This window comes from Rattus rattus, chromosome 4, assembly GCF_011064425.1.
Source record: "Rattus rattus isolate New Zealand chromosome 4, Rrattus_CSIRO_v1, whole genome shotgun sequence".
In the NCBI taxonomy this organism is placed as follows: Eukaryota; Metazoa; Chordata; class Mammalia; order Rodentia; family Muridae; genus Rattus; species Rattus rattus.
The window spans coordinates 107583531-107610576 of NC_046157.1; the positions used below are offsets into that span (position 1 = coordinate 107583531).

The 27046-nt window shown below is 39.0% G+C and overlaps 1 protein-coding gene across 1 annotated transcript in view; it reads right to left on the reverse strand.

The window, feature by feature from the left end:
• Nucleotides 1-27046, reverse strand: part of Phf3 (PHD finger protein 3) — a 69638-nt gene that overhangs the window by 25674 nt on the left and 16918 nt on the right. The window contains exons 3-6 of the mRNA XM_032899720.1: nt 17260-17421; nt 10055-11768; nt 4436-4748; nt 1166-1349 (exon numbers count right to left, since the gene is read on the reverse strand). Coding sequence (XP_032755611.1) covers nt 1166-1349; nt 4436-4748; nt 10055-11768; nt 17260-17421 — 2373 coding nt within the window. The remainder of the gene's footprint in view (nt 1-1165; nt 1350-4435; nt 4749-10054; nt 11769-17259; nt 17422-27046) is intronic.

The following is a 27046-nucleotide window of genomic DNA, read 5'->3' on the forward strand; positions in this document are numbered from 1 at the left end:
ATGTAGACTTGCACACACCTCCTGCTCTAACGATCCTTAAATCTGTCATTTTTACTCTCCTCATAACCTCATTGCTAATAAAAATCAAACTAGATAGGATGCTATTACCCCTCCTGTGTATACTTAGCACTTACTCTCTCTGTTCTACAAGCAGGTAGGTTGATTCTGGGCCCTAACCTACTATCCTATCTTCCCAGGAGCTCTGATGGTGCGTTTGAAACATCTGTCTCTCTTCTTCTAGATGGATTTCTTCTATTTCACATTTTATTAAGAAAACTGAGTTCAACTAATCCTTCTATCATGATGTCACTCTTTCTTACATGGGTTTTCTTCTCTTCTGCACCCAATATTCTCTACTACTGACTGAACAGCCCTATTTGAATTTTTTTTTGAATAGGTGATACTCAAAAGAGCTTCAGATTTGAAGCCAGAGGAGTAAGGCAAGCGAACAGAACAAGAGGCATCTAAACAGAAAAAAGACAGGTCATGTGCCCGTAACTACTACATTACCTCGCTGTTAACTCTACTGTGAAAGACATCTTCATTTGAACACGTTCACTACCTCTGTGCCTATGGACAAGCTACTATCATTTCCTTTAGAGGACACTGCTGTGCACTCCTAATGAGCTCACTCCCTTCATCTATTACTCCCTTCCACAAGCTCCAAAGATTCCACATTACTCAGAGCACAGTACGTCATCCTCCATGATGCCCTTGAACCTGCCCTCTAATGCTGGACTACTGGCTTGCTTACACCATGCCCACTGTCCATTCGCTTCCATTTACTCCACACTGATTCTTTTCCCCCTGAAATACCACACCTGTGTCTGCCTGAAAGCCCTCATTCACTGCGCTGCTCCTGACCTTGCCTCTCCTTCCATGTTCTGTTCCCTCCCTCCATCTACACCAGTCTCCCTGGCTCCCCGACCTGCAGCTCTGTGGCAGCATTCCCTCGCTTGCCTGCAGGAAGAGGCAGGAAGACAGGGGGAAGGCCTTCCATCTTCACTCACTACTTCTCTAGCATCCCCTATGTTTACAGCAATTTTTACAAACATGGTCAATAACGTATTTTAACTGTCATTAAAATAATCTTTTTTTTATTTCAAAAAATTTCCAAGATATACCAACCTTCTGTGAATAAACTAAGTACACATACTATTCCTACCTGATCTCGCCGCTTTCTCTCCTGCGCAGGTGAGAGCTGCAGAGTCTTTTGCTATTTTTTCGCTTTTTTCTTCTGATGACCTTCGAGGTAAAAGTGGTTGGCCCAACTTGCGAAGAGGGGCTAGCTGCCATTTTTTAATTTCATTATCTCTACTGTCAGAGGAAGTTTTCCCCTCACCAGACTCCTGAAAAATAGAATTAGCTTCATTAAAATAAAAACTATTTCTAGGGGTTGGGGATTTAGCTCAGTGGTAGAGCGCTTGCCTAGGAAGTGCAAGGCCCTGGGTTCGGTCCCCAGCTCCGAAAAAAAAAAAAAAAAAAACTATTTCTATATAAGACAAACCTCAACAATATGCAAGTGAAAAAAATTAAACCTAATTAACATTATAACCTGTAAGAGACTAAACATTTTCAATCCAAACATTTAAAACTTTTGAAAGATATAAAAAGGGGAGGATGGGGGGCTGGAGAGATGGCTCAGTGGTTAATAGCACTGACTACTCTTCCAAGGGTCCTGAGTTCAAATCCCAGCAACCACATGGTGGCTCACAACCATCTGTAATGGGATCTGATGCCCTCTTCTGATGTGTCTCAAGAGAGTGACAGTGTACTTACTCATATACATAAATAATAAATCTAATACAGGTACACACACACATTATCATCATTAAAAACACAAGGTTCTATTGTTAGCATCTATTTTGTAGAGAATACATACTATCCTTGAGCAGAGGACAAGACAGAGATGAGGCTGGAGAGCCTTAGCTGACGGAGGAAGGGGCTGTGGACCACTGAGCACCTGTACTTGCCTATCTACTCCTAAGGAACAAACCAGGCTCACTGACTTCAGCACAGGGAGCAGCAGTCCTGTTCCCAGGATGTCTACAGGCATCCAACTCCCATGGGTACATCAATGAACCTGCTACTTCTCAGACAGAAATTAATCACATCACACTAATCTCAAAACACAGAGAGAAAAACCACATACACACCAAGATCAAGATAAATGTGGAAACATTATTTTCTTTAATGTAAGAATGCTCTCATTTTTTCAGGTAGTTTTTCCTTTTTTAAGTAGATTTTAAGAATAGAAATGTGGTTGGGGTGTGTTTTAAGACTTATTTTTGTTTTCTATGTATGATAGTGCATAGTGCACACACACACACACACACACACACACACACACACACACACACACACACACGCCTGGTACCTGAAGGCCTGAATTGACTGTCAGAGCCCTAGAACTGGAGTTACTGATAACTGTAAGCGATGCTGTGAACACTAGGACTTTCACCTGGGTCCTCTGAAAACCCACCCAAGTGCTCTTAACTGAAACTCTATCTCTTCATCCCCAGGAACACATTTTACTGTTCCGGTCTGGTAATATCATTCCTACCACACAGAAATGCAACAAATATTGCAACATAGAAATCTATTGATAGAAAGCCATATGTGAAACGCAGACAGCATAAATTACTACCAGATCGATCCAAAGATACAAGAGTTCACCATCAGCCAGGTGTGGTGCTGTACATCTTTAATCCCAGCACTTGGGAAGCAGAGGCAGGTGGATCTCTGTGAGTTTAAGGCCAGCCTGGTCTACAGAGTGAGTTCGAGGACAGCCCTGTCTCAAAAACTTAAAAACAAAAAATAGAAGGAGTGGGGGTATTCAAAAAGAATACCAAGCAAAGATGGAATACTGCATAAATCTATATATAAATAGAACAGCGTCTAGGATTTCGGAAAACATTAATAATGGTAACATTTTATAACTGTTTTTAGGTAAGAAAGACACAGTTCAGCCAAAAGACAAAATATTTCCAAATAGACAAGAAACTATATAAAAAATGTAATGGCCAACAGTAATGGAAGACATTAGCTTTCAGGGAACATACTACAAAATGGTAATCTAGCACTCAGTAATATCATCAATTAACTTGATGTTAGCCAAGAAAATCTCCAATCACCTTGTCAGACACAAATGCTGAATGTCACAAAGGTTTGTCAAAATGGAGCTCAGCCAAGACTAGTCACAAACAGAGTGTGTGAAGGACCTGACGATGGCGAGAATGGAGAGGTCACCAGAAGATGCCCAGGCTCTTCCCTGGCTCACTGTCCCTGCCGCAGCAGGAAGCCTGGCTATGCTGGGGGGGTGGGGGTGGGGGTGTTAGGAGATGCAAGCTGAAGCCCGCTCTAACAGAGCTGTGCTCCCTCACCGCCCTTTAGAACAGGAGCTCCAGCTGCTGTTTCCTTCCCAGCTGTGTGAGGTTTACCAGCTCAGATGGCTGGACCAAAGGCTTCCTTCCATACTGCCTGCACCCTGTAAGTCAGTGTTTTCTCTGCTTTTTAGACACTGCTTACTTATTCTTGTACACTTACTGACACTGCGTTATTTTCTCTTCAGGGTTCTACTACAAATCAAGGATGAGATAAATCACTGCTATTGAAAGAAAACTGAACTGTACAGAATAATGCATGTTTCTTATTATCCTTTTTTTAAATACAAAATATTTTCAATTTGTCTAGAAAATACTTTTAGAAGGTGATTTAAAATGTCAGATCAGGGGGATCAGAGAGATGGCTCAATGGTAAAGAGCACTGTCTGCTCTTTCAAAGGACCCATTTCAATTCCCAGCACCCACATGACAACTCACAACTGTCTAACTCTAGCTTCAAGGGATCTGATACCTTCACACTAAGCACATAAAATAATGTTAGGTTATATATAAATATAAAACCTAACATATATATGTGTATATATACATATGTACATATACATATGTATGTGTATATATATGTATATGTACATATGCATGTGTATGTATGTATATATATGTATGCATATATATGAATAAAATGCCAGATCAGGAAAACAAACTATTATAAGTCCACAGTTCAACAGGAAAAGTGGGAGAAGTGACTTCCAAGTAAATGAGATCAAAGGCTACAATTATTCTTTATAATTCTTGAAAACAAATGCAAAGTTGTTAAACATTTTGTAGATATATAGACTAGAAAAAGTACTTAGTAAGCATAATTTATACTTCGGTCACACACCCACATAAACATTGTACAGCAAAGATTCAAATATAAACCTACTACACAGCGACAGCACACAAAAACATACATATGCACAGGTCCCCACTTTTCAAAAAATTGCCCCCCGCCGCCTTTATTCAACTCAATTTTATGCTAAAGTGTAAGAACGCACACTGTAATAGAACCTCTGAATCTCATTTAGGTCCATGCAAAGCTCTTGAAAGCTTACCCGTTTTAAAATTTTGACCTTGTGCCTCCCAGGGTCATCCGTGTGTCTGTGTTTATCCTCGGTGACCGAGTGCTTCGATGACGATGTCAGCTTTCCACACTCCATCCTTTTATCTTCACTGTGGGCTTCGAGGGAAGCCTGGGTTTCCAAAGTCTCTGTGTCTAGTATGTCTGTCTTTTTATCTTCTTCAGCACAGCATCTTATGCAAACATACTCTTTGTCTTCCTCTCCCATTTGCTGTGCTTGAGAAAGACTTAGTCCAACACAGTCCCCATGAAACCAGTCATCACATCTCCCACAGCCAACCATAAACCTGAAAGGAGAGGAGAGAAGGGACAAGGTGACTTCTTTTAAAAACTTAGCATCAAGTGAAATACTTAGCGTTCAGATACTCTTCATATTTTCCCTGGATGCAATCGTTCCCAAGAAGGACTCCATGATGAGGTAAGTTTTAAATCAGGTGACTCCCTGGTAGGAATGAGGACACAAGGCAGTCATGAAAAACTGGTATCCCACTGTACAGAAACACCATAGAACAAAGCACATAAAAAACACCCAGTCAGGTGTGAGATCTCAATCAGAGTCTATCCATCTTAAGAGGTGAGATCATACAGAAAACTGGGGCATTTAAAAAAATGTAAATATAAGGAAAAGTCTCTCTTCTAGTAGCCAGTATGTAACCTGAATCACTCTGATCCAATGTCATGTTGCTTCAGCCGAAGGATTTGTTTACTTTTGGGTATGGACTTCCTTAGTTAATACCTAGTGTTTTTGGGAAATCAACTCATTTGCCCAATAAACAGTACTCCATCTTAACATGGATGCACTTGCATTTAGGTTTTACCTCAGGTTTCCTGAGCGTTCTTCCTTTATTGCATTACCTCATGACTCAGAAGCCAAGCTGTGGCTCACCTAAAGGTATTTGTAACTACTTAGGAATAAAATGGCAACTCACACAAGATCAGTGATGCAATCAGCTCACTAGGATACTCAGATCTAACTCCCCCTTCTCTTTTTCTGTCTGGCAATTCTTGGTATCTCAGAGGTTTAGCCTTTTATAATCTGAGTACTCTGTGGCACGCGTTTGTTAATAGCGGCACCAAGCATGCCATATTCCTTTAACAAATGGTTTGTCTAGCAGATGCAATGTTTAAATAGCCTGGGTGACACAGCCCAACTCTAAATACACCTAAGGTCCTCATTTCATGTCAGAATTACCAAAGTATCAGAGTAAGCATCAAAATCAGTGCTACATTTAGGAGGTGTTCTTAAAGTGGTACAAATCCACCCCTCCTCTACAGCAACTCTTCATTCTGTGTGCATTTCCGTCTGCCCAACTACTACGGCTGAGCCTTAGGAAACAAGCTACAATTGCCCCATCTTTATCCTCAGTGGTCTGTCTGCTGCCGACGTTATCAGTCTTCACCTTCCCTATGATGCACTTGGTTTGAAAAATAAGGGTAAGTACTTTTTATTCACAAGCCAGGAGAACATTTAATAATGTAACATTTATTTGTAAGAAAGTTTCTCTTTGAAACTTTTGCTGATTTCCTGATGTCTCAATGACACAGTTGTTCCACGAGGTAAGGATCTTGAAGAATTCTTTCATGTTTAATACTTTAATGCTCTTTCCTTGCTCCATGCAAAGTGCAAACACAGTTATTTCCTGAAGCCACTGCCTAATATAAACAGCTTTGATATTCAGAAGGAAAATGAGTGGTCCCTTCCCTTCTACAACCAGAGTTGCATTGACTTCAAATCAAGTTTGCAATGGTTTCAGTCTTAAATGTCAGATTATAGCACTGTAAAGCATTGTCAAACTCCATTTGATGTAAAAAGGCCACCTCACTTATCTGTGATCGTAAAATTTATCAAGAAATTATTTCATCATACTCATTTCAAGTTTACTTTGGAAGTACTTAATACTCAATTGTTGACATGCTTTTAAAAACAAATTTTTGTCATCTAAAGATGTCATCTTAGTACTTCGGTTTGGTTTTAAAAACAAGTATTTAGATAAAACTTTCTACAAAACAAACAACAAAAAAATAGTGGCAAACACACATGTCCTGGGGCCAGGGATCTGGGGGATCTACTTTAATACAGTCCATTACTTACAACTGTTAACACCAATGTCTACGTAGGTACTTCTAAGAACCATCAACTAAAAACATATCTATAATGACAGAATGGGGGGGGGATGAAGAGAAGGGGAGTAGAGATGGTCGGAGGGAGGCCCCTCCTGATGTCCTCTCAGAATGGCCTGCTTTAAAGACTAGGAGTAGACTAGGAGCAGAGCAGAGCAGAGCATTCACAGCAGTGGGAGGCCAAGAAGCGGTACTCTATCGCTTGCCCTGTCCTTCACTGGGTGTAACAAGAGGAGAAATTACTTTATGGAAATGAGAGTCTGCTGTTGCTGAATCAGTTAAGCAAATCAGCACGTATTAGTTAGGTGGAAAACGCAGCAATACTCCTGGGCTTTTGTTACTATGCTCACTTATAAACTGACAGTAAAAACAATAATTAGGCCGACTGAAAAGAAACAGAAAGCAACTTATCGTAATTTTTTGGTAAGAGCCAGAAAAAAAATCCTTAGAAAACTTTGTTAGAGTAAACTATAGGTTAATTCTAAGAAAACTTGATCTTAAAAGATAATAGGTTACAAATTAACATGGGTGGCATTACAATATGAGCCTACGGTTCTGTAGGTAATGTAAGCGACAATCCTGAATGTCCTGTCACGACATTTTATTCCATGCAAACAGAAAATCACCTTAACAGTCAACCTAACCTTTGAAGAAAAATAGTCTATAAAACTTAAAATGAAAAAAACAGAATCATTTGTTCTAGAAATATGTCCTCAGAATTAAGTTTTCTTTTCTGAATGTAACACTGTAACTTAATGTTGCTAAAACTTTTTGCTTGTTTTTGAAATTCTGTTCAGCCCACACTTAGGGTTAAGAAAATGCATTACTAATTAAAGACAGGAATGCATTAAGTAAATGAATTACTAATTAAAGACAAAGTGGGAAGAGAAGCCGAAGGTACATGACACAAAGCGACGAGGAAAACTTCCACTCAAAAACCACATTTATGTAAAAGTAAACAAGAGTCTCATTTTAAAAGCATATTGAATAATACTGATATATTTGCATCAAGAAAATAAGTTGAAGAAAAAACTACACTATTAAAAGACCTACTGGATTGGAGAGATGGCTTAGTGGTTAAGAATCCTGCTCTTCCAGAGGTCCTGAATTCAATTCCCAGCAACCATATGGTGGCTCACAACCATCTGTAATGGGATCTTATGCCCTCTTCTGGTGTGTCTGGAGACAGCTACAGTGTACTCCCATACATGAAATAAATAAATAAATCAAAAAGAGAGACCTATTGTCTTTAGGATATGAGATCGTAACGTTACCTCATGAAGATCCATAGTACAAAACATAATCTCCAACTGGACATATATATACAGAAAGGTATTTCCAACTGTAGTTTGTGTAAAATGTTAACGCTGCTGTCACAAGTGCTATTTACAAATAGCTTTCAATTTGACTAGTATATAAGTTCTGATTATTAGTTCCATATTTTCCTAATAGATCTGTATTTTTACATATAAATTAAAATTGAAAAATTACAAATTGTGCAAAAAGCATGCTTTAGGCATTTAATGAATGGAAAGCCAATGTAGTAATGTAGTGCTGAAGATAGGTAAATAGGTAGGTAGATAGGTAGGTAGGTAGGTAGATAGATAGATAGATAGATAGATAGATAGATAGATAGATAGATAGATGGAGACAGACAGATAGACCCAACTAATGACTTAGCTTCTTTATTCACAGACTGAAAAAAGTACTAAAGGTGCCTAAAGAGCCAATTCAGAAGCTAATTCTTTCCAATATACATCATCTAGATCAATTACAAAGGGTCAACCCAGTCCCCACAGCTGTCATTCTAGGCTATATTCCAGACTGAAGGGGAAAAGTCCATATTTTATATAGCAGTCTCAAAAAGTATGTTAAAGAAATATTAAAGAGAACATGTAATCTTTACTTTAAGAAGCTGCTGAAGTTATGAAGTGACTCACCACAATAGAGCTTGGGTAAATTGAACACTATACCACTAGGACAAAAGTTATTATTAAAGAGCTAATAGTAACACAGTGAACATGGGCTCGAACTCTATGCCATAGTAATTCTTGAGGTTCCTAGTCTATGACTCTAACCATATGTCAGTGTTGTGAATTTTTAAAAGATACTGAAAAAGACAGAGGACTGGCTTTTATTAAAAGTACAATTAACAATGTGAATTAATTCTTAAGTGTCTATGAGTAAGCTCCCTTTGAAATATGTGAACATATCATAAAGGTACAAACATGAAAAAGTATGTAACTGGGATAAAGGTAGCATTATATTCAAACATGCTACAAAGTTTAAAAATGTTTTCATATACTTTTTCATAAAGTAATTCCTGACATTAAAATAGGACATAAACAGTTAAAGATTTCAACATCTAAAGTCGGAGGCAAGAGGACCCCAAGATCAGGGACAGCACAGATTACATACTGAGCTTTAAAACAAGCTCTGCTACAGTCTCTGTCTCAAAACAAACAAAAACTTACAAACCTCTATGGCATTACTGGTTTAGTTTAGCAACCCCAAAACTTCCCTTACTCCCAACTACAGCCATGTATACCATGCTGTTTACTGACTGCCTCTCTAAACGCAGTTTCACTTTTATGTAATCTGAAGGAGCTTTCCTGCCCAAGGTTTACTTCTCTGTAGTGTGTAATCACTGATGTAAGTCACAACAGCAACATGAGGACTTGATCAGCACCACTACAGCAGCGGGTTATCACTTCATCTGTCCCTTCTCAAAAAGAGCAAGCAGAAGAAAATACACCAACGAAGGGCACATGAAGCTACTAAAAATGGAGTCCAAGATAACCCTATCACAAAGTAGTGGTAACGTCAACTCAGTTTTCAAAGGTCAGAACTCACAAATTCTTTAAACTACTAAATGTTCCAAAACCAAATCCATACTTTCAGTCTACTCCATGACACATACAAAATTCAGCTAGGTCATCTAACAGTTGCTTTTGCTACTGAACCTAGTTCCAAGGTCAAGTATGTTGGTTTTGAAATTGTAGTGGTTGGTGTTTCAAGTGCATCATTTAAAAAAATAACAGCTTCAAAAGAAAAATAGCCATTCCATTAAGAGCGTTACATTTTATTACTAGTTCTGCAGTCAAATAAAATGACATATAACCCCCAGTCCTGAGGCAGTATAACAATTCTGATTAGCAAAAGGGGTTTGGTTTTTATCAGATGCAATGACTCCATCAAATTCTACCTGGTTACAATGACAAAACATGTCCATGCATATCAGATTGGTCAGACTAAGCTTTTTAAGATATTCTACAATGATCTAGCTGTAAATCCAATGGTTCCACGTTTCTATCATTTATCCAAGGTTGGTAAGGGGTTTTTGGACATCTCTGTATATTAAAATAATTTTTTATCATATTAGAAAGTTCTCACACGAATCTCAATCCTCATCCTACAAGTTTCCCAATGTACACACCCATACAGATATGCACAAATGCACACACACACACACCTGTTGCCATGTGGTTTTTTGCAAAACCCACATTGCTTGCTGGGAGTCCACATATATTTGTTTTCAACAGAGGTGGTCTGATCTGACCCTTCTTTTTTTACAGTAGCTATGTTGTCTGGGATAAACAGTGGAGGCTCATCCAGAGAAAAACTTCTGCTGCTTCTCCTTTGGCGAGGCTGGAGATTCCTATCGAGTTTTTTTGGCTTCAGTTTGTCCTCCTCCTTAGGGTGCTCAGTGCCTGGATGCTCATGCTCATCCCTCACATGGCTAGTGACCCTCACCGCTCCCGCCTGTAGCTGAGGCTTATGACTCTGCTTCTGATTGGAATGCACTAAGTGTCCAGTGTGTCCAGGATGAGGAGGCTTCTCTAAGGAGTGACCAGAATGACCAGGAAGTTTATCATTAACAGAATGAGTTAAAGGTTTGGAAATTTGCATTGCGGTTTGATCCTGGGGTATTTTTTTCAATACAGAATGGGCTTGGCCTTTCACAGATTTAACTCCAGAATTACAACTCTGACTCTTCAAGTCCTTATCAACTTGTTTCTTTCTCACTTTGACTGGCCTCTGACAATCAGGCTGGGGCTCTGGTTCATCGGCATTTCGCTTCACAGTCTTGGCATTAGATTTAGTTTTGCTGTGACCTACCTCAAGCTTTACTGCCACAGTTTTTCTTGGTGTCTCTATGGTCATGCTTGGTTTAGAATGAGTTACAGATTTTGTGTGTTTGGATTTCATGTTTTTGGGCTCTAAACCACTTCTATCATCCTGAAGATTTGATGTTTCCATTTTAATACTTTGAGTAATATTCAATTGCTTTGAATTTTGGTCAGGAACATCACAAATAGTATTTTCAAAAGTACTAGTTTCTGGTTCAAAAGCACAAGTGTCAACCTCCTCCAAATGTGACTTAGTAAACTCTGCGCTCTGTAACTGACCATCATTAGACCCCACGTCCTCGCCATAGCCCAGCATTTCCATTTGATTGCTTGGAGGAGAGTTCTCAGGTTTATCAACAATATCCACAGTATTCTTCAATTCCAAATGACACTGCGCCCCTTCATTCTTTTCTGTCTTATTTTTATCGGTACAAGCAGAGTCACTAGATACATCAGAAGACTCAGGTTCCATGCTCATCCGGTCACCTTCGCAGGAGAACTTTATCTCCTCTGACTCTTGCTCAAGTCTTCCCACTGCATTCCCTCCTTCAGTGGTGTCATCCAGCTCACCCGAAACAAGGTCACTTTGCTCATCCTCTTTAACGGAAACCTTAAATAATGGGCTACTGCTAGTCTTACTCTCCATCAGAGCTTCGGTTCTCTTTCCTCCCACACCAGCGCTAGTCTCTGAGGGAGGCAAACGACTTAACTCCGGGGATGGCGCGCTCACTTCGCCCTGGTCATTGCACGCATGCCTGGGATGGAGCTCAGCTGCTTCCTTCATTCCGACACAAGATGGCACTGGAGAATCAGCTGAAGATGCTGAGACTTCCGGCACCATGTCCATGTGTTCAGCATGTCGGCTATTCCTTCTGCTCTCCTTAGGGTGCTCAGATTTCAGTGATGCATAAACTTCTTCTTTACCCTGACATCTTTCTGGTGGTTTCACCCCTGCTTTAGAGGTAGAGAAAGTCTTCCCAGATGGCTTTTTTGTGCTTAAAGGTGCTGCATTTGAACGCTTGGCAATAGTGCTTTGTCGCAAACTTCTTACTTGTTCTATCATGGGGGGAAATAAAATAAAAATAACTTAGCTATTTGCTGTGTGTTTTTATTTCAGTAGTTTAAAATATATCACTTCCTTATTCTGACCTATGAAACTTACCTGATTTTATCAATAAAAATTTACCGAGAGCTACTCTGGATGACCACACATACATTAACATATATAACATATATTACATATGTGTGTATATATACTATATATAGCCTAACATGTTAATTTACATTTATTAGAGTCTTGAATTCTGTCAGACAAAACAGAAATACAAATTTCAAGCTCATCCAATTTTTAAGAAATATTTTCTTTAAGCATCATTTCTATAAGAGATGGAAATCGAAGTAAGCAAAATGAGATTCATTACCACTAATATGTCTTAATATCACATTTTAAACATCAAATATTTCTAATTATATAAAAACAAGTACAAATACCAAAAGTCTTACATACAAACAAAACCAAGTATCATAAACAAGATCTACTGTTTCAAGATACAACCTCTAAAAATTTCCAATTCCTAGTTTAGTGTATTCCCCCTTTACACTAAAGGATGTTGTGAGACGTGAAACAGGTCTCATGTAGCCTAGGCCAGACTCAAAACCTTAAAATCGATCCTCTTGCCTCTGTTTCTCACATGCTGAGATTTATATACTTATGATTTTATATGCTACATACATCTCCAGTCCCTATACTATTCCTATGCAAGAAATTAAAGTCTGCACCAGAATAACACACAGAAACTGCCAAGTAAAGAAAAACAGTATAAGGAAAATACAAAAAAGTGTGAAGATCCCTTCTTTAACAGTACTCCTAACAGAGTCTACTAAATAAAGTTTTTCCCCTTTGTCCTGAGCCTGAAAAATCTTCCCAAAAAAGGAAATGCACAGTAAAAAGAACTGGAAGTAAAGAAAACTTTAAAATCTCACTAAATACAAAAGCAACTTGGAATTAAAGTCACACTGAGTATAAAGGCACACCATTCTGCTCCTCTATCAACCGCACGTGCACGTCGATTTACCCTAACTCATTCAAAATAAAATCCTACTACACACTACTTTGAATATGTCCCCCAACTTGTCCCTTCTCATAGAGGATGAGACCATTAGAGAATGTGCTTCTTGTCCAGGTGATACAGTAGGTCCTGGAGTAACTAACAGCACTCTCACTCTTCAGTGTCCCCTGGAACATCAACTACCTAGTCGTTCCAGACTTTGGGACCCTTTCTATTTCCCTGGGGGGGGGGCGCCTCGCTCTCTGAACATCTGTGACTCACTTGACAACTTTACAACAGTATGGGCTGGGGAGTGGCTCAGACCCTAAACTGCGCTTGGCATCATGAGGACCTGAGGTTGAGGTCACTGACACCCACATACAGAATGAGCATGGAGGCACGCATCTGTAAGCCCAGTGCTGGATGTAGGGTTGGGTGCTGAGACACGAGACACCAGAGTTCACTGATACCGGCCTAGCTGAACCAAGGAGTCCAGGTTCAGTGAGAGACTGACTCAAAACATAAGGTAGAAGGTGATGGAAAAAAGACAACTGAAACCCACCTCTGGCATTCATATGCACACACCTGGTGTGCACATTGTGCATTATGCACATCGCACATGCACACACAAATGTGTATATACAACACATAAAGACAAAATAAATAAGAGAATATTATTTAATGGTTTATGAACTGTTCATCATAGGCTCTGTTAGTTTTAAAATAACAACCAGTTTTATTTCTGTATTTAGGTGACTTTTAAGCTCTGAACTCTATACATGTTTGAAATGAAACCACTGAAAAACAATAAAAAACTGTGGCTTTAAAGTAGCTGGTAAAAACAGAGTGGCATGGTAGTCGGCCGAGTCTGAGGATATTCTGATGAAATGTTAGTTTTAAATAGGAAGAATTTTATTAAGTAAAGGATAAAGCCACCTTTACTTCTCTAAATATAAACTGCCTTAATCTGAAGCATGCCTTCCTATAGGCCAAAAAACAAAAAACAAAAAAACAAAAAAAAAAAAACAACAAAAAAACAGAAACCTTATTTTTTCTGTATTTTTTAATCTTAATTATTTCTTAAAGTCTCAAGAACTCATGTGTCAAGTAACTGATTTTTAAAAATTGATTAAAATTATATACCAAAGAAATTATGATAAGGATAACCCTTGTTCCCTTAGCTACAGTAAAGGATCTTTTTTTTAAGGTTTGAATCTACAGAAAATAAAGATTGAGAGGAAACAATGACAAGGAACAACTAAGTAGTATACTTGAGACAAACACTAGGCTGACAAGTTATCAAATCCACCACATTAACACCCTGCCCTAAACCCCTAGAGCTTAGCCCTTAAAGCAATGGTTCCCATCCTGTCGGCTGTGACCCCTTTGGGGACAAACAACTTTTTCACAGAGGGTGTCTGAGACCATTGGAAAACACAGATATTTATAAAACAATAGCAAACTTATAGCTATGAAATAGCAACAAAAATAATTTTATGGGTGGGGGGGGTCTCTACAACATAAGGAATTGTATTAAAGGGTTGCAGCATTAGGAAGGTTGGGACCCACAGCCCTAAACGGGTTCTATACTAGGAATGCCACAGTTGAGAGTAGCAGTACAACAATGGTAATTGTGAAACAGAATTTATAGGATACTGATGACAGATAGTCTATCAACTTCCTTTGCTGGGTACCAAAATAACAAAATATGCTAATGAGACCACAGAAGTAACCTGACCTCTGGTAAGAGAATCCCTAAAGACAGGTAATGCTCAGTTCATAAATTCAGTCCACACAGTTAAGTTTTTCCACAGCATGCATTCCTTTGAACTCACTGCTCCTTTGTCCTTAGTTTCCCAAGGCCTGGCTCCCCTTAGGGATGTCAACTTCAGACTTAGTGAGCCTCCCTCCCTCAGTGTCACTGCAACAGCAGGAACTGCTCTACCCATGAACTAAGCGTGACAACAGAGTGACCCTGCCCTTTCAGGCTACAAACCCCTCCTCAATGGCCCAAGAAAACTCCATCTTCCAATGCTGTGACTCTTGCTGGCAGTAGCCAGAGACTAGCCCTGTGATGTAAAGAATCTCTGTATATTTGATGTTTGCTCAGCTCTTTGACTTTTGGGAATTCCTAAACAAAGGGGAGGAAGTTTTCTAAAATGAAGGACAAAAACCAAAATATTAATTTTTTTCTCTTTCAAAATAAAAAGATGAATCCTTTTTAAAACATTTTGAGTATCCTAATAAAGATAAAAGGTATTAGTAACTTAAAGATAAAAGCTATTATATAATTTTAATAAAGACAAATACATTGCTATTTTTAGGGTCATTCCCCAAACAAAATGAAGAAACATTTGAGCATTAGAAATGCAAAACTTGACAGAAGGTCAGAGGAAAATGAAATCATTTCAAAAGATTAAGTCAAAAAGATACTCTAGAAGAGATACTGATGCAAATTAATTAAGTGTGTAAAAAACATTTCCAGAAGTGAACAATAGTTCCCAGACCCCGAATAAATTGCTAGCTAACCTTAACACATAAAATATCCCTTAATATGCCAAGATTTCATGTAATGAAATTTTTTTTAAATAGTGAAAAAGATTCTACAAGCTTTCATCCAGCATATAGCAACTCAACCCCTCTACACAAAATAATCAGAGTAAACAACTTCGTAAGTAGTAAATGAAGTCATATTCTCAGATCAGTTCCTGTGTAATTTATCTTTGCTAAAGTAAGTTATTCTCACCCATGTCCACACAAGCAAGTGGGATAAGATGCTGTGGACACAGAGAAACACTACAGAGAGAAAGACCTGGAGGGAGAACAAGGATATTTTCAGCAAGAGTGGGAGGGACTGAAGGAAAATAATAGTGAGGGAGATATGACCAATGTATAGTGTGTGTGTATAAAATTGTAAAACAAAGATAGATAGACAGACAGACAGACAGACAGACAGAGATATATAGTTAAAATTAAATTTTCTTATCTGGGCTAATAATAATACTCCCTCCCAGGGCCAAAAACAATCTAACAAAAAACCCCAACAGCAGGCATGAGGCTCTTTTCAGTTGTTAGTGTTGTCCAAGAGATTCCCAAAACAGTATAACCTATTGCTACCTCAGGCTGCCGCCAGAGGCAGAAGCTAAGTCTCTATCGCTAAAGACAGACACCATACATGAGACACAGGGCCCAGATGCCCAAGCTGAAACTGACCTGAAAGCCTTCGCCCTGAGGACGCTCTCATGGCACCAGAAGGTGGCATTCTAGCTTCCAAAGGAGGGAAGGAACCACCAAAAGGCCTACCCAGCTGTGACACCACCTATGAACCTCACTAGCGACCACACAGCACAATAACCCTAAGGATGCAGCCGTGGCACACAGACCTTGGCAGTAACCAACAGCTCTCTAATGGACTTAAGATCCAATCAAGATGGAAACTATGCCTGGTACTGAAAACCTAGCAACAGTCAGTGAAGTCATGAACCTACAGTAGAACCTACAACCACCACTTTTCTAAAACCAGCATAGTTCCTAACTATGTTCTAAATATGTGTCCTTACATTCCACACAGGTAAGTGTGGCTCTCATCCCTCAAGAAAATTTCTCTTTGTAACAGACAGAGAGAGACCACTGCAGAACACCACAAGTCAAACTGCAGCGCTGTAGAGCGGAGTTCCAATGGATACATCTACACTAAGACGCAGCACTAAGGAAGACTCAGGAATCATTACAGAAGAGGTGGAGGAAAGACTGTAAGAGCTGAAGGACGAGGGAGTTTGCTCGATGACCACAAATCCTAGTGTGTCAGAGGCTACGCCCATACAGTCTCACCATGACTACCTAAGCATGAGCGAGCAAGGATGGCAACAATAGACCTGCTAATGTGGACAGGGAACCCAGGAAGCTTCAATCCTAACAAAGCACTTAGACCACTGAGAAACACTGAGAAAGAGAATGGTCTTCTTCAGGGAAAAGCACACTAAGTGGTTATCCAATATCGGATGTTCAGCCCTAAAAACACAGAGAAGTAACATTATAAAGGCTCAGAGGCTCTATCTGTATATTTAGAAACACATACACATATAAAAGAAAAAATCACATGAATTTAAAGAATTTAAGGAGAGATATATGGGAGTTTGGATGGTGGAATGGAATGAAAGAAACAATGTAATAACATTAGAATCCCAAAATTAATAATTTAAAAACACTTATACCACAAAACATACTTTGAAAAACAATTTTTCAAGCCAGATGTGACTAGAATACTCCTATAGTCTGAGTACTTGGGAACTGGAGATAATATGACAGGAGTTCAAAGCCAGCCTTAGCTTCTTCACAGGGTATCTGAATTCAACCTGGGCTACTATAGACCCTAATGATCAGTTAAGTGGCAGGTGGATAGGTGCGTGGATGAATGGGTAATCTGCTTAGCATTGTACAACCTAATACTCATGTTTTATGCATCTGATTTTCTGGCTTAACCTCTTGGGAAGGATTACCTTGTGCCATTAAACGAGGTGATTTTCTTGGTGATCTTACTGAATTGTCTTCTACTCTGTCCCTCAAACTCCTGTTAGGTAAAATCAATTCTTCTTCATCAATGGTATCATTACCACTTTCTTTAACAACTCCTTCATCCATAATATCGTCAAGACCAACAACTAGAAAGAAACAAAAACAAAAATTATTTAAAAAAATTTTGGGTGTGTTATTAATTTAAAAGCAGTACATGAAAAAAAAATCAAAGTGTTTTAATGTGATATTGTATAGTCATAAAAATCTAAGTCTATTGCTAACATATGCGGTACTTTACCAGTAAGCACCCACATCCGTTCCATTTGACCAATGTCTACCATTAGCAGTAATCCTTGTTGATCTAATCTCAACTCTTGCTGTTATCATCTCCTTTCCCCTTGAGAATGTCATGGGTAAGGATACATTTAATCAGAGAGGATGGAGGGGTGTAACTACAGCATTTAGCCTGTCCACTGGTTTCTTCTATCTCTGAGAGGAGAGTAACAGGACCTGTCCTACCTACCTCACAGTGCTGTTGTGAGGATCTAGAGGGATGATGCATGAACTCACTCTGTAAACTTTAGAGCACTAGACAAATGTTAGCTACTATCTTCATCCTAGGGGTTAGAAGGAACCTCAGGAAGTTATCTAGTCCTCATCCTTGTATCCAAGTAGAAGAACGTCATTTGAAAGAGCCCAACAAGAGAGTGATCTATCCTAAAATTTAAAGAGAATGAAATTCTTAATAAGTATACTTTCAAATGACACAATCTTCATGAAGAGCAATTTGGCAACAAACAGATTCACAAAACTGTTCAAACCCTTTCCCAAGATAAACATAAAAAACAGTAGAAAAGCAAATTGCAAATAAAATATTGGCCAGAAAACATTCTGATCTTTGTTCAAGAAGTCATACAAATGAAATGCACGTACATGTTCATTCAAACGGGAGAAAGACTGACAGGACACACATGAAAGGTTGTAGTATCAAACTTATCTAAAAAAGGCAAGGGTTTAGTTCTCATCTGTCTTCCAAATATCTTACAAAGCATGCATTATTCTCAGAGTCCATGGTCTTAACCACTAGACTATGCACTATAAAATACTGATGGGAAATTCCTCAGGATTCTCTTAAGATACAATATAGGTAGAGAGAAAGAGAGATAGGGAATCCAGTGAGGCTATAAATATCATGACCAAATATTTATGTTACTGCACATACTCAGAAAAGAAAAGAGTTTACATTAAGTACCTAAAGTAAATTAACACTACTTCTCAATTCTATATAAAGCACATGAATTATATATATTTGCATTGTAAATGTGCATAAAAACCACAGAATGTAACACAGACTGTCAGCATAGATTATCTCTAGCAGTTAAGGTAGATAAGGAATAGTTGTTATCCTAGTTTCTTACTCTTACACTTTGTCAGCAAACTTCACAATGCACACATCTATATTACAGTGGAGGGGGGACCAACGATGAGTAAAATCACCCACAAGAGGCTAATTAATAATGGCTTGGGGACACTTAATTCTTAAAATCCACCGGCCAATTAATGAGCTTTAAATAGTGTGTGTGTGTGTGTGTGTGTGTGTGTGTGTGTGTGTGTGTGTGTGTGTAAGTCAGAGGATAACCTGCACAATCCTGTTCTTTCCATGGAAATCCCAAGGAATTTAAACTGAGGCCTTCATGCTCGGCAGCGAGAAACTTTACCTGCCTTATCTCACTGGCCTTAAGCTGAAGTGTTTTGAGGTAAGTTGCTTATAATCTTTTACAAGTTACTGAATGGTGCCTCCCTTACTGCCTGTCCACTTATATTACTACACTGATGTACATGTGTTTGTTTTACTTGACTCAGCGAGCCTTTGACTATAATGACGGGGATATAAAAATAAGTCCACTTAGCAGCATTACTTACATTCTTACCTACATTAGGAACATCATAGTGCTTAAATGTCACTCTCACTCCTAAGAAGCTAACTTAATGTGTCTAATGCACAACAACTCAATAGCACCGACCTGTCTGTACATATGAGACTCTTGTCTCAAAAACAACATTAATGGCTTCTGAAGAAACTCAGGCCTCCACGCACTCGCCCACCCCTCACACAAACACACTGGAGAGTTGAATCATAAAGGGTTTTAATTTTTTTTAGTTGGGGAATCAAGTAACAGACTTTAAAGTGCATATAAATAAAATAACTGTCAAAAATCTATAACCTGTTGACACTCCAATACTTAAAGGTCAGTAAGGGAAGCATAAGAAGAAATTGAGATAAGCAAGTTGGAAAATGGATTTGTGTGAGACATGTGAATGAGAAAACAAACATAAAATACTTTAAGACAGCAAAAATCAATTAAGTTAATTGGTGGGTGAGAGAGAAGATAAATGGTACCATGGTAACTACTGATGTGACCTTACAAAGTGAGAATGGTGATCCAGCCTCAGAACTGTCTTTGGTAGAGGGACAGAAAAGTACAGTACAAATGCTGAACGCGTAAATACAAGCAGTGCTGACAATGAGGCTCCACGGTAAAGGCTGTTACAGAAGAGTCAAAGAGCTTTCACCACACTCCCATCCTTCCACGTACAGAAAGGAGAAAGGAAAGATAGGTATGCTCCACACCACGGAACTGCAAGCAACCTGTAGAAAACACATGTGGAAAGAAAGGTAGTTTCAAAACCCCAAATGGGCACCTAAATACCGGACATCACAAGAAAGGCAGCAGGGCACCAGGGCACGGGTTAACCTACTAAGCAACTAAGGAAAACACAAAGATACAGGCTGAGGTTTCGTATTTCCATCTGAACTCTGCCCAATACCTCTACAAGCATGCAAGCAAGAGGCACTTGCATTCACAGAGCAATCCTAGGACGCCTAGCAATGACATAAACACTGTTGACAAGAGCCTTTGGGGGAGGGGCAGAGAGTACTTGTGTAAAGCCTGCTTCACTCTATTTTTATTATTCAGGTCTGTCTTTTCAGCTAGCTGGAATATATAATGTCCTAACTCATTTGCACAGCCTACCTGTTATACTCTTGAAAGCAGAAAGCTATAAATGATTGTAAAAATGTAAAAACAACTCTAGGCATGACTGAAATATTTGATTTGTATCAAATTACTTTAACAAAACAGCTGACTAATCATCTCTTTTCATACGCTTCCATTTATAATGTACCCAAGATCTTCAGAAAGCTGGCCACTACATGTCTCCCAAATACTGCTACTATCTGTTGTTTCTAGTTTTTGTATGAATGCTTTATACATGTATGGGTCCCTATGTGTGGAACCCTGGGAAATTTTTCGGCAGGAATTTTCCTTATGCATTTTCTACCTTCGAATGGGACAGTCTCTCCCTGAAGCTGGAACCAGACAAAACTGGCAGACCAGCAAGTCCTAGGAATGCTCTTATTTCTGTCTTGCCTGAACTGAAATATCAGCACACATCACTGAACCCAATTCTTCAAAAAGCTACTGCATGCATACATATATGTACATATGCATGTATGTATTTAGGGTGTGAAGACCATCTGCACTGCATGGCTGACATGTGGAGATCTGAAGACATATTCACTTTTCCTACCAATTGGGTTCCAGGGGCCACACTCAGGCAGTTAGCATTGGTAGCAAAAATCTTTATCCACTGAGCCACCTCATCACCCAAACCTAGTTTTTTATGCCAATTCTGTGGATCTGTGGTGGTCTGAACGAGGAAGCTTCTTAGATTCATGTACTAGAATACTTGGTTCTCTGTTTGGAGGTGTGGCCTTGCTGCTGACGGCATCACTAGAGGCAGAGGCATTGTGCTTACAAATGAAGATGGGAAATCACAATTTCTGTTCCTACTACCATGTCTGCCATTTCCCTAGCATGACGTACCCTTATCCCTCTGGAGCTCAGATAAGCCCAAATAAACTCTTCTTTCTATAAGCTGCCTAGGTCACAGTATTTCACCACAGTAACAGAAAAATAACAGGATCAAAAATACCAGATCAAAGTCAGGCCTTCATGCTTACAAGGCAAATGACCAATTCCACAGCTACCAATGCTGCGCTTCTTCATGGCAAACACTCAAATATACCGTGACTTTCACTGTGTAAGAAACAACTATAATCTCTCGTCATCCTACAGCTATACTTGTTAGCTACATGACGGCAGGAACTTGTATCAAATAACTGCATCCTCCAGCACTCTTTAAACAATACAGCACTTGACGTATACAGCACTTAAAAAACAAGCAAGCAACCGCCTTTAAGTCAAAGCAAACTTTAGTACCTTACATAGAATTATGCAATTAAGCATTATATTGCGGATACTTGAAATGTTACTTAATAAGAATTGTGTTTACCATAAAATAGGAAAAGATGTTAAATTTAAAAACTCAGCCCTCTTATTGAAGCATAAATCACTTTTACTCATTGAGTTTTCATTTCAACGAATCAGGCCCCAATCAGTCTGTAACTGCTGTAACTGGGATCGTAGATGGTTCCCTAAGGTCCATAGGTCAGAGGCCTGGTCTCCAGGAAGGCTCTAATGAGAGGCAGTAGGAACTTGAAGAGGCAGAGCCTAGTGGAAGGTCTTCATGGAATTCTGAGTGTGTTCTTGAAAGGTGTTTAGGGATAAAGGTCTCTTTTTTCACCCTATTCCTTCCTAGGCATGAGCCAAGCCCTTCTGCTACACCACACATTCTAACCATGATATGCTGCTTCTCCAGACCTGAAAGCAAAGAAGAAACTGATTGTGGACTGAAACATACAAAACTTACCCAAAGTAAACCTGTTTCCTGTTACCTGGTTACTACTAAGATATTCACCATAGTGGTGAAAACTGAACAACACTATGTCATACACAAGAAAACAGAGATAAACAACTTCTTACAGAAATGTATCCTTCCCCTACCAAGTAAAGCCTGAACAATGAAAACTACCTCAGGAAAGAGCTTTGATGACTGTATGCACACAGCTACGTAGAATATAAACCCATGAGGGTAAAAACTGTGCTTATGCCTTCTGATACAGTGTCAATGTCTGAACAGCTGCAAAAGGGCACATTGTTCAATCTTAAGGGCTAATGGGCACAAACACCACAGATCACAATTCTCTACCTCAAAAAACTTAGAACTTTTATGTTCTACTAGATTCAACCCAAACAAAAAGAATTAAAATACCTCTATTAAATTACAGAAGTGCTGAGTAGGCCCTCACAGAGGATACTTATAGTATACAAAAACAGATTAGAAGGCACGGAAACCTAAGGAAATAAAGACTATTCCCTTAAAAAACATAGTTATTAATTTCTTTAGAATGTCTAGAAACTAAATCCTTAAAAATTAAGATTTAGGGGTTGGGGATTTAGCTCAGTGGTGCGCTTGCCTAGGAAGGCAAAGGCCCTGGGTTAGGTCCCCAGCTCAAAAAAAAAGAAAAAAAAAAAAAAAAAAAATTAAGATTTAGGGGTTGGGGATTTAGCTCAGTGGTAGAGCACTTGCCTAGTAAGCGCAAGGCCCTCGGTTCGGTCCCCAGCTCCGGGGTGAAAAAAAAAATTAAGATTAAAGACAGGAAGGAGCCTTGACAGAAAACCAATCAACTCTACATTAAGGTTGGCGAATCTAAGAAACATTTTAGTCTGTGAAAAGCAGCAAAATCCTGATCATTGCAATAAATACATGGATGTGGGCCAGTGCTTCACACGTACATTGCGTACATTTATCTTGAAACCAACTATCCACACCGTGTACCATCTACATCACAGGCTTGGGAGCCAGAGTATCCTGATAACTTTAGTACTTTCTGATTCTTTCCAAGTTCCACAATACCAACCCTTTATCAAGTTCATTTCAGTTAAGATGCTTAATCCTACAGTGTTATATGCCAACAACTAATTTTTATTCCATATGTTTCTATTAATTTCTGTTTGCTGGACTCTCAATTAGATAAATGAATGGAATATAAAAGATGCTTAATGTTCTAAACTACTCAAAGATGAGAAATGTATTATTCAATCATGATTCTTTTATCCAAGTACATTTACCTTGGGCCCAGTTGCTGGAAGGACCAGAAGCCCTGCCTATTAAAACAGTAGTTGACGATATCTCTACGGAAGAGTGATGCAAAGGCACTGGGGATTCAGCTTGTGGTGGAGCACTTGCTTGCCGTGTATAAGGATCTGGATTCTATAGCCAGGATCACTGTCACCCTGTGGGTGTGGGCATGTGAGTGGTGGGGAAGGATGGCAGTAATGTATTTTCTAAAACAACTAAATCAATATTTAAAAGTAAAATTTTCAATAGGCTGCTTCATAAATGAACTCTTAGTTTACTGAAAATTTATGTGGAAATGATTTCCTAAACAGTCACCAGAGCATTTCTCTGAGAGTCGGTGAGCACTGCTTATTCACTAACCCAGGTCACTGACAGTTGCCCTGTCACCAATGTGCATCAAACTTATTATCAATGTTGAGTCTAATTCTAGAAAATATTTTTAAGCAAAACTTACCAACAACTTAATTTTCAGGCTAACCTCTTTTTACAGATTTATTTTGGGGACACTGCTTATCAGGAAAATCTTTCATTCTGAAATTCAGAGTAACCATATATGAAGTAGAGGAAGAAAAGATGTGGCTGCAGCCAAAGTAAAAACAAAAGCTTCACATTTTAAAATAATCAAAGAATACTGCTTCACACAGCTGTGTGTGTGTGTGTGTGTGTGTGTGTGTGTGTGTGTGTGTGTGTGTGTGTGTGGTGTGTTAAAACACAGTTAACAGCCATTAGACATATATTGCACTGGCTACATGTAAGATAATTTGTATATAAAAATAGGGGAAAAGCATGAACATCAAAACCGAGCATAAAACAAGCACTCAAATGGAGCACAGGGTCCTATGTCCGTGCTAAAAGAGACAGTCTGCACATTATTTTAGATCCACAGTCTTTGTAACAATCAGAAGGGATAGCAGGCCCACTGTGTGGTGTTCAATATAACTATTTCACCAACATAAATTCTGAAACTGTTGAATGAATACTAGGTTTATCCCTTTCACAGTCTCATGATAAGAATTTCACACCATCTTGTAGGTAATAAGGACATTTTTAATTTTACTAGAAGAACGTCAGCAAATACACAGGAATTAAAATAACTAGAAAATAGCCGATGGCTGTAACTGACGCCCGCAAGCACTGTGCCGGAGGCTTGGAACCCACTACAGGGAACCTGATGAAAACCGGAGTCTCCAGGCCGGCTGTTCTTCAGACAGCGTGCTATCTCAAATTCTAAGATGAGGTTTCTGTTTCAACAGAACCTTAGCCTGGTAAACAAATTTAACATAGAGAGTTCCACAATCAAACACAGTAAAATTATACAATACTAACTGAAAAGTTTCACCCAGGAAGAATTCTTGTAAATATGTTTAACCTTAACTCTAATCAAGCTTTTAATCCTCACTTCCAATTTGAAGTAAAGGAATCGAAGGACAAGCCATCACCTCATCAAAACTTTTAAAATGTCTGTAATGTAGGGCATTCTTGGGATGGGTGGTCTTCCTTTTTTCAGAAAGCACTGATCTGAAAGCTAAGGATGGGTATAGCAACGCAGATGATAGAGTTTTACCTCGCATGCACAAAGCCCTAGATGTAGTCCCATTTATGAGAACCAAAATGGGGTGTGGGTGGCACATGCCTGTGATCCTAGGATCTGAAAAGTGGAGAGGATTATCGGAAGTTCAAGGCCATCCTCAACTACAAAGGGAGTTCTAAGCCTACAACTGAAACTGTCTCAGAAAAAGAAAAAGGAAAAAAGTCATCAATAGAAAAGAGTGATTTTAGAAATGTCATATGTGTTCCCTGATTTAAATAAATAAGATAAACAATATAGTGTAAATCAAGGGCTCACAGAGCAGCTATCCTAGAGCCTGGATACAGCAGGGACAGATCCCAAGTTAGTCTCTGACCTTTACAGATACACTGTGGGGCAGAAGTGCCTACACTCGCAAACTCAGTAACTCTAATTAAAATCTTAAAAGATATTTTAATTAAAGTCTCCTCATTTCATAAGGTGTAAATGTCAAGGTACAGAGGTGTCTTTAATCTCAGCACTTGGGAAGCTGAGGCAAGAGGACTGCCATGTTTTGAGGCCAGTCTGGTCTACGAGCAGGAGAGGTCCTGTATCATAAAAAGAGGAGGGGAGGCAGGGGCATGTCGTACAGGCAGAGAATGGCTCACTAAGTAATGGTGTTTGCCTCCAAGCCTGATGACAGGCAAACAAAAGCAACTCCTCAGAGTTTCTCTCTGACTTCCGTATCTCCACAGGCTCAACGTGTCTTGCACATTTGCATGCATACAAGTGAGCACATGCACATACACACATACATGTATACACACACAATAAAAATTTATAGTTATATAGATAGACATAGATATCCACGTTTTTTAAAATAAATGTCGAGTACTTAGCAAAATTCAGGGGGATATGAAGTTAGAATACATTAAAATCATACCTTAAATAAAATGTCAGTTTTACAATCCCTCATATACATTTCTACAAAGATTTATTTTTAATTTTGTAATGTATGTGTGTTTGTGAGAGTATTTATTCATGCAAGTGTGGGTGTGCTCAGAAGTAAGATGGGCCTCAGCTCCCCCAGAGCTGAAGTTACAGGCGGTTATGAGCTGCCTGACATGGGTGCTGGGAACTGTACTTGGTGCTCTATGAGCAAGCAAGTGCTTTACTGCTAAGCCAGCTCTCTACTCCCCTATACAGCAGCTTCAATTTTTTTTAACCCGTGGTAAAAACTGATCCCTAAAAACATGCTTGCCCTCATATTGCATTATCAATATAGTGTTCTCTATATTTTAAAACTTTTTATAAACAGTAAGAGTGTTTGCACTAGGGGGTTGGGGATTTGGCTCAGTGGTAGAGCGCTTGCCTAGCAAGCGCAAGGCTCTGGGTTCGGTCCCCAGCTCCGAAAAAAAGAATAGAAAAAAAAAAAAAAAGAGTGTTTGCACTAAAAGAATAGGAAATGACTCTTAAGATATCATAGCAAGTTTTTTTGTTTTGTTTTGTTTTTCATAGCAAGGGCTTTAAAGAAGTTATTCCTTTTAAGGATGAGTTAAACATTTTTATTTTACAAATCCAGCTAAATGTTCTACAAATGAGACTGGTATTACAAATACAATAGCATCTTCTATTATGAAAAGATCTAAGCACTAAGTCACATTAGTTCCTTCCATAAAGATGGATTTTAGTAATGCATAGCAAACATGGTACACCAGGGAATGTCTACGCCTCCAAGAGCCTGGGAGGCAGAAGCAGAAATCAGGAACTCAAGATCACTAGGCTATCTAGTGAATTTAAGGACATCCTATACTACATCAGACCTTAACTCAAAATAAAGTGGAGAGTAACCAAGGAAGATACTTGACATGGACACCTGGTCTACACGCGTACACACACATGCATGCACACACTCCTCCCCACACTGACACCTCCAAAAGAATGAGGCTTCAAATAAGCAAGCAGTTACGTTGACACACACCTTCAGGGTTATGCTGACACACATCTTCAGGGTTATGTTGACACACATCTTCAGGGTTATGTTGACACACATCTTCAGGGTTAAACACTACAATAATTCACATTCTCCTTAAGTCATAAAAATGAATGCTTAGGATCTATTAAAGAGGTGAAAACTGGAACCAGCATTGAAAGTCTTGGACAAGTGAAGAGGATCAGTTTGGAAAATAAGCCAAGTACTCCACGCACCTTGAGTGACA